This window comes from Podarcis pityusensis, assembly GCF_964106645.2.
Source record: "Podarcis pityusensis genome assembly, chromosome: 4".
Classification (NCBI taxonomy): Eukaryota; Metazoa; Chordata; class Lepidosauria; order Squamata; family Lacertidae; genus Podarcis; species Podarcis pityusensis.
This window is the reverse complement of record NC_138027.1, coordinates 54,908,136-54,917,403: the sequence shown is the minus strand read 5'-3', so window position 1 is coordinate 54,917,403 and position 9,268 is coordinate 54,908,136. Positions and strand designations below refer to the sequence as shown.

The 9,268-nt window shown below is 42.7% G+C and overlaps 1 protein-coding gene across 9 annotated transcripts in view; it reads right to left on the bottom strand.

The window, feature by feature from the left end:
* Positions 1-2,849: 2,849 nt before the first annotated feature.
* The window catches only part of KCNJ15 (potassium inwardly rectifying channel subfamily J member 15), a 33,512-nt gene continuing 27,093 nt past the window's right edge, over positions 2,850-9,268 (bottom strand). For 8 of the 9 annotated variants that reach the window (XM_081003393.1, XM_081003396.1, XM_081003388.1 and 5 more), the window contains one exon: positions 2,850-5,192. In XM_081003393.1, the coding sequence (XP_080859519.1) occupies positions 4,049-5,176 (1,128 nt within the window). In that variant the 5' untranslated portion in view covers positions 5,177-5,192 and the 3' untranslated portion in view covers positions 2,850-4,048. Of the gene's footprint in view, positions 5,193-5,791; positions 5,925-9,268 lie in introns of those variants that run through there. The other variant, XM_081003394.1, reaches the window with a different exon arrangement.

The following is a 9,268-nucleotide window of genomic DNA, read 5'->3' as shown; positions in this document are numbered from 1 at the left end:
ACCAACTAAGTTAGTTCTTGGTATGAGCTTTCGTGTGCAAGCACACTTCTTCAGATACACTGAAACAGAAGTTGCCAGATCCTTCTATATAGTGAGAAGGTGGGGAGGGGTATTACTCAGAAGGGTGGTGGGAATGGGAGATTGGCAGATAGCTGAGATGAGCCTGCTGACGACTCTTAACGACTGTAATAGGTCTTACAGGAAAAGGCAAGGGGTGAGAAGGTGAGAAATGGCTTAGTCATGTATAATGGGATAAGAATCCAATGTCTTTGTTCAAACCAGGTCTCTCCATGGTTTTAAGTTTGGTAATGAGTTGCAATTCAGCAGCTTCTCTTTCCAGTCTATTTCTGAAATTCCTTTGTAGTAAAACAGCTACTTTGAGATCTTGTATAGAATGTCCTGGGAGATTGAAGTGTTCTCCTACTGGTTTCTCTGTTTTGTGATTCTTGATGTCAGATTTATGTCCATTTATTCTTTGGCGTAAGGTTTGGCCTGTTTGTCCAATATAGAGAGCTGAAGGACACTGTTGGCACAGTCGTTAAGAGTCGTCAGCAGGCTCATCTCAGCTATCTGCCAATCTCCCATTCCCACCACCCTTCTGAGTAATACCCCTCCCCACCTTCTCACTATATAGAAGGATCTGGCAACTTCTGTTTCAGTGTATCTGAAGAAGTGTGCTTGCACACGAAAGCTCATACCAAGAACTAACTCAGTTGTTCTTAAAGGTGCTACTGGAAGAATTTTTTTTATTTTGACTATGGCAGACCAACACGGCTACCTATCTGTAACTAAACACAAAGGATTCAACTAACCCACTGTGCTAGTGGAAGACAGGACAAGGACTCCTTTCCCATATCTTTTCCCTCCATGTGTTCCCATGTCTGCCCCAAATTCACCCTGGAGAACCCCCAGAACAACATGGAGGAGAGGGGTCATGGTTTCATCTGACAAGCAGAAATGCTTGCACTGATGGAATGATAATATTAGCACAATACTGAAGTCTTCCCAAAGAGACTTATTTCTGAGTAGACATGTAAGTTAACAGTGAATTCTTAAGTAGTGATTGGTCTTTAGCTCCTTAGGAAAGAAGCCCAAGCCTCTGCAAAGATTTCACATCTTGCATTTGTCATTTCTGTGCAGGAGGGGATCTTTAACATCCACCCACACTTCTTGTGTGGTAATATTTGAAGAAAATTACTTCTAGGGAACCCACCACAGGAAAGATCTATCCTGGCTGCTAGAAAAAAGAAGGGCAGACTATGGAGATTCCAAGGACTACTATAAAATAAGTCCTTCCCCTAAAGGGGAAGGCAAAATAACAGCTTTTAAGGACTCCAGGAATTCCTGTTACTGTTGCAAAACAACTCACTTATCAATCAGAGCCCTGACTGCACTCATTGGCTAAAAGCACTGCTAGGTGGGAGCAACCAGGCTAATTCATTTCAGAGAAATCTCTTAGAGGGGACCTGCACACTTTGCTTCATAAATTTCTTTCTACGAAGGATAGAGGCTTACTTCTTTAACATGAAGGCTCAGAGTCTGGGTGTGTCAAATGGAGACTTTCACGAATGCCATGGCACCCATGGGTGTTGGATTGGCAACCTCCGGGATGCAATCTATCAAAATAATTTTATCTGATAGATGAACAGTAACAACAGGCTAACAGTTAAAAATGAATATTTGACAGCAAATGTTTCAGAAATCTTTATTTAAGAATATTAAACAGTGGTCCAAAGCAAAACAAGCGATCTTTTAAATACATGACTCTAATGCTTATATATGTCATATCATAAAAACGTTATCGGTAGCATTTTCCCAATAATACATTTCTCTTTTTCCTTTTACAACTCCATTCCTATATATCCATGGCAGCTTTCTTTTTAAAAGGGGTGGAGGAGGCATTCAAAATAAAATTTTTGGCCGGACTAGGACAGCCTGATCACCTGCACTGCTGTGCATACGATGGCAGATGGGGAAGAAACTATACTGTCCCTTGGAGCCATTCATTTTCTTTCTGTTTCTTTTTGTTTTCTTTTTTGGCAAAGACTGGCAGAAGGAGCCTGTGAAGTGGGAAAGAGGGAAATGATTGTTTCCCAAGCCATTGTTGCGATATTTGTGTGGTTCCCCTAGAATTTCTTGCTCTGCTGTGCCAGAAAGAGAGAATCCAGAGCAGCGTGTCTCCAACTTTTTCTGTGGGGGCAGGGGCACATTTAGAAATCTGAGATGCTGCTATGAGCACCACAACATACCCATTTCATAGTAGAAAAACTGGTGCTCCTCAGAACCACCATCAAAAGAAAACGAAAAAAAATACCTACATCCCCCAGGAAATAGAACACAGACAGAAAAACAGGCAAACTTCTCAACATACAACCAGAAAAAGCTCCTGTCCCTCAGGTTGTTTTGTTTTTTTAAAGGGAGGTGGAGGCATCCTTGGTGAGTGCCAAGAGTTAGGGTGTTTTAGGGAGCTATAGAGCCTATGGGTGCCACAATAGATCTCCCTCTGTTTTTGCACTTCTGTTCTTCTGATGTGATTCTCTAATCCTCCCCTGTAGCACAGACATTTACACTGGTGGCCAAGGGGAGAGACCTTCTGTCTGTAACAGATGTGGATGCTTTTGGAGGGGTGGTGGTCTGTGTTTGTACAACCCCACACTCCAAGTCCACATTGCACTGGGCAGTCATTTTAGAGGCTGCCGTCTACTGTCATTCAAATTGTTTCTGCTCCGTGAAACTGATTTCCAACGACACAACCAGAATGTCGTTTCCCTTTTCTTAAGAAGCATGAAAATCTGGGTAAATAGACACTGACAGTGCAACTCTATGCATGTCTACTCAGAAGTACTTACTTCCAGGGAACTGTAAGAGGATTGCAGCCTCACTATACCAAAGAATATATAACCTTTCAGAACCTACTCTTTCATCCTACTTATATGGCTAATCTATGTCAAATAAATATTGTGAGTAAATTTGTTCAATATACTGAACTTCCCATAGGTTAACTGAAAATCAATCTTATGAAAATTGCCATATGGCAGAGTGTTAAGACACAAGGAGAGGCCATAGCGCTCTCAGCAGGTCCAAGATCTTGTATCTCCAGTCTCAAATCCTAGACAGCCACTGCAAGTCAGTGGAGACAATACTCATCTAGACAAACCTCTGACTCAGTAGAACGCATTTCCTATGTTCCTAGAGTGGGGAAGTCTATAGCTGTGTATTTACAATGGAGCTGCTGCCTCTGAAATAAGAGACCATGTACAGTTTGGTTTCACCAGCGAAGGCTGGGAGATACTCCCTTTCTGAAGCCTGGAGAGTCACTGCCAATTGGTGTAGACTGAACTCAATGGACTTATGGTCTGACTCGGTACAAGGCTACTATCTATGCTTCCTTAAAGATATTCATCTCAGTTACATCATCCTATACACAAAAGTCATTTAATTTTTTTAAAAAAACAAACCACTTTGATTAATGATACAAAAGTGGTGAATGCGCCCCACATCTTGGGCTGTGTACACACACTAACCCATTTGTAGCACAAAAAATGTCATTTTCCCCTCAATCTGGAATTGTTCTTGCTTGTCCTCAACATGCTGCTTTCAGTCTAGATTGAGTCTGGATCCTGCTGTCCACAAGGATGGTTACTTGACGCACATTTGAAAACCCTCCCCTAGGTTAGGTTATCCATGCTTTTTTCCTCCCTGCACACGCCCCAGATGAACGGAGAAGGGAGTGGTGACTCCTGTCTTGTTTGGTGGCACCATCTATTGCAGGTGGACAAACAGAGGGGGGCAGGGGTTAATGCAGATTCAATCTACTATGACCTTTTCTTTATAAGAAAACCAGTTTCTCAAAAAGGACTCTTAAGGGTCGAAAAATAGGCAACAGATCTAGATAGTGTACTTAGTTTTCATGGATTCTAGAATAAAATGTCTTGTTTGTGCAGCCACAGCTGTTTGGATGAGTTTTTGATGCCCTTCCATTTTCAAGGGGGGGTGATGATAATTCTTGCTGTATAAATATTTGTTGTGGTTGGTGTTGGATGAGAAATCAAACATTGCTTTGCTGTAAAAACCTTGTCCTGCGCTCCCTTTCTCTTTCATCTTCTTTTCTATATTGCTCTTCTAGTTTTTGTTTTTCAGAGTCCATACTGTACAAGGTACAATCTGGACATCTTCTGATCTTCTCAAATTGACTAAAATCTGCAACGTACTTCCCATTTGGAGAGAGAGAGACCACAGGCATAAACTCAAAACCCCAGAAGATCTCCTCTGGGATATATGATGTTCGGCTCTGGCAGACGGCACTTGTTGACTCTACGGTGGCATTCAGGAGGACAACCAGTTCAAACTCTTTTTCTTTCAGGTTTTGGGGTGAAAGGTCTCTTAAAGGGCTGCTCTCATCCAATATGTGGTAAAAAGTCAGAGGTAAAATCAGGAATGGACTCTCTGCTGCGGAGTCAACGTGGAATTTAACAGTCGCTTGGTTAAGCAGAATCCTCTCACCTTCTTTAGTTTCGTAGGACTCGAGAAGCTTTCCTGTCAGCTGGCACTGGATCAAGAGACTCTTTCTCATGTTTGCCACTCGGATTACAAGGCACAGATGCCCATTGTGCTTGGAGATGACAGCACAGTGACTAAATTTAATGGTCTCGGCCCTTTTTTTGGGTCTAGCAATTTTGGCCAGGAAAGTCCCCGTGATGAAGATCTCGATCAAGGTGGTGAGAACCAGCTGAGCAACTAAAAGGAAGATAGCATGAGGGCACTCTTCTGTGATGTAACGGAAGCCATAGCCAATGGTAGTCTGCGACTCCAAAGAAAAGAGAAATGCTCCAGTGAGTGACCTCACATGCATGACGCAGGGGGCCTGGTTCTGCGGGTGTTTGTTCCCTTCCAAATCTCCATGAAGAAAGGCAATGACATAGTAGATGACTCCAAAAAGAAACCAAGTCATTACAAAGGTAGCAGCAAACAAGGTAAGTTTATATCTCCACTTCATGTCGATGACGGTGGTCCACAGATCCTGAAGATAAAGGAGGTAAATGCCATCAACCTTGTCGATCCTCACGTTGCTGTGGCCACTTTTGGACATCACACGAGGTTTGCTCCTTTTCGACTTAGCAGTGATGTTGCCGTTCACTAGTGGCGCTTGTGACATATTGATCTGGGTGGCTTCCATTGTCAGTGTCTTAGACCTAAATAGATGGGGGGAAATAGTTTTTTAAAAGAACAACAACAAAACTATGATAAAACAGACTCTATATTAAAATCACCAGATTATGATTACATTCCATATTTATGGGCAAAAATCTGCTACACTTTGAAAGTTTCTGGCATCAGCATGCAATGTTGCACCAAGTTAATTTCATAAGCAGAAAGTAATACAGTATAATTTCCTCCCTGGCGTTCATGTCAATATAAATGACTTGACTCAAGAGTCCAGAAAGTAATTTTATCAATTCAGTCCTACATTGTATTAAAATATTTCTCATATTTATTATCATGGAAAGAAGACAGGCCTCTCTTTTTAAAAAACAATAACAACATTAATTTACTGAATGTGATCCACTCAGGAGACAAATATTCCATTAACACTAGACCAATTTAGCTATGATTTTCCAAATCAGTTCTGTAATTATGTCTCCCTTAGAAATGCTGGGGGGAAAGATTTTTAAAATGAGCATTTTGATTTCGATTTTCACAAGTCCTCAATGCCTAGCTGTGTTAGAGGGAAAATAAAAGCAAGCAATCTTGTGAATGCCTAGAAAAGAGCGTGAGAAAGAAATATTTGCACCTGAAAGCTCTTCAAGGCTGTTTACATCATAGGCCTCTCCAATTTCAAAGAGTCAGTGGAAAAAACAGGAGGCAATTCACAAATTCAGCTTTCTAGCAATGGGCCCTGCCCTTAGCAAACACAGAAGGGACTGGACCACAAGTTTCTCAAAGTTTGTTTACTGTGAATCCTAGCTCAGTGCAGATGGAGATGAAGTGTGCCTCTGTCCAGGACTGAACAAAGCGCACAAAAAGCAGGAGGTGCCTGTCTTTGCCAGCTTGATGGGACAAAAAAAGACATGGCTTCCACGACCAGACAGTGGTTACGCAGCACAAGGCCAGAGCAAGTTAGCAGGAGTTTCCAATAACAAAACTTCCTGTGCTTAAATCCCCCCCACAAAAAAACCCCATGCATCCTTTGTACTCTGGCAATTCATGCAGCTAGTATTGTTTTGTTCCATTGTTTGGCTTCAAGAGAGAACTTTAATAAGTGATTCATTTTTATGAACCACAGGAGAGAGAGAGAAATACTTCTCCCTTGTAACTCCTTAAAAGAACATTTCTGGAAATCAACGTACTTGTAGTAGACATGTGTGCCAACCCAGAATAACAATGTAATTATTCACTAATGCAACTTTCCTGTTTTGTCAGTAAAAGAATATTTATGTTTACACCCATAACTGAGTAACTGCTGGCAGGCTGAAGGTAAATTTGTGTTTATTTTTATTTCCTTAACCAGCTCACATATGACAACTCTTGAAAGCTCAAAAGGAGAAGGGGGAAAACACCAAGGATCCCAGTAAAAGAACCTTTGTGTGACAGTAAAAACAGCACCACACACACACACACACACACACACACACTGCAACATGTCCGGAGGAAAAAGACAAAGTCCTGATGATGTGAGCAAGAACAATAAAGAGAGGAGGAGGGGCAGTCCATCAGAAAATGTGCTTTAGTTTCAACGGACTAACAACTGGGACATGGGCAGGAGGAAATGCAGCTTAGGTAATGGCATACAAATCCCAACCCGGAAAACCATTTGAGAAGAAATGCATGGTACTTGTTCACAACCTTTGGACAAGAAAATATACTGTTTGGTTTTTTTAACCAACGGACAGAGAACAGTACCAGATTTTCTCTCAGCTCCCCAAGGTTTGATCTTCATCCTGCAGCTTGTTACTTTCTCTCTGACGTACAAATGGAGCTTGGGTGTGAGTCACCCATACTTGCCACTGGGAGAAGATGATAAATTCATTTACACAAGTAGGAAATGAATGAAAAAGCCCTTTCCATGCTGTTGACCAGAATGGGGGTGGAGAAGCTCCATCTGCAAAACAGAGTCCGTGAACCCATAAGGAATTGTTGAACTGAGCCGCCTATAGTCACCCAAGGGCAAGAATTAATTTGCCAAGGTAACTAATCCTCATTTCTTCTTTTAACATACTACCCTTTTGGGTGTTAGCAGCCCACCGTGCAAAAACATGACTCAGGAATTACAAGAAATCAAGCAGCTCCTGCCAGAACAGAAGTGCGTAAATCCACTAATGAAGAGGGCTGCAGCTGACCTCTCAAAATTGAATTCCTTCCTAGTGAACACATCATGGAAATAAGCAACCTTCTGGCCTAGTCAATTTCACACCTCAAGTATTGGAGGTGGAGGTGGTGAGAGACAGCCAGAAGGCTAGACTAACCTGTACAGTGGTACCTCTGGTTACGGACACTTCTGGTTATGAACGTTTCAGGTTACAAGCTCCACTAATCTGGAAGTAGTTGCTCCTGATTGCAAACTTTGCCCCAGGATGTGAATGGAAATTGTGCGCTGGAGGAACCCGTGCAGCGGGAGGCCCAATTAGCGAAAGCACGCCTCAGGATAAGAATGGTTTCAGCTTAAGAACGGACCTCTGGAACGAATTAAGTTCATAACCAGAGGTACCACTGTATCCTTTACAAAAGGCAGTCTTCTGCTTGAGGGAGTTCTCCATTTGAAAGGTGGTCTGGTACGAATCCAGGTTAGACGTAAATAATTCTAGGAAGAAAGAGTAGGGACCTTGAAGGCTCCCAACAACAGCAAGCACCTAGGTAGTGGACTGAACAGGCACACAAGCCACCTGGTTATTGACTTCCCCATTATGGCCAAATGCATTGCATTGCTATTTAAATTATCACAATTATTTATAAATTTTCATCTCTACATATAAATTAGCAAATACATTTTTTATGCAGATTGGTAGTTTCTCTTGTCATCTCATTGGTGATACATTTCCTCTTTTTCGACAATGCACAAGTGGCCGCAATAAGGAGCATTTAGCCCCTTAGAAGGGCAACTTGGACCCAAAGGAGCTTGCTGAGATCAGCTTGCAAGAGAAGAGTTGCAGCCTTGAAAAGACAGGGTGAAAACTCCCCTTTAGACATGTCTTCTGGTGAGGAGGCATCATGTCTGCATGGGTCTACTCCAAGTCATTTCAAGCAACATGCCACTTGGAGCTCCTAGCAAAACACATTTCCTGAAGTGCCAAGGAACATGGTGGCAGTGGGATCAATTTTCTAATTGCTTCCTAGCAGCAAATGACTCAGGAGCTCAAATTAGTGCAGAAATGGGCAGACAGAATTTTCATTGGTTCTGCCAGATGGAGCCCTATTCCTCCAATCCTGAAAGAACTACATTGAGTGACCTTTTTGCTCCCAAATCCTATTTGACAGGCTGGTACTTAACTTTAGAGCCCTAAGTAGCTTAGAACCCAAATATCTAAAAGAGGACCTTGAATACCAGCCAGGCCATGCCATAAGATCTTCAGTGGAGGTCCTTCTCCAAGTACTGTCCTTAGCTCAGATGCATTATGTAGGCACTAAGAAGAGGGTCATTCATTCATTCATTCATTCCATTATCTGCAATAGTGCCCCAGCTCTAGAATTCCCTTCCCAGAGAATTCCTTCCTGGTGCCAACATGACAACGACTTAAAACACTTTGATTTGCTTAGGCATTATAAAGCATGATATTGCTTTAGTCTGACTTTAGCTGTTATAAGTTTTTGATGCCTCCCAGTCTGTAATTGTTTGATGGACTTATGCTTTATTGCAGAGCTTTCCAAACTTTTCATGTTGATGACACACTTTTTAGACATGCATCATTTCGCAACACTGTAATTCAGTTTTACTAGCAAACCAGAGATTAAACTAACCCCTTTCCAGCCCCAGGAGGAGCATAGGTAGTGTTCGCGCAACCAGAGGCAGAGCTAGCTTCTCTGGCCCCCGGAGCGCCACACATGCTGTGCACCCGGGGGCGGGGCTAGCCACCCATGGGGGTGCCACCCACGGCAAGCGGTGAGCATCCCAGGGAGGCAGGGCGGCAATGTCACCCCCCTCAGGGATGACACCTGGGGCGGGCCGCATCTACTGCACCCCCTTCTTCCGCCAGTGCACACAACACACTTACACACTGTAGCTGACACACTGACGTGTCGCGACACACAGTTTGGAAAGCTCTGGTTTATTGTA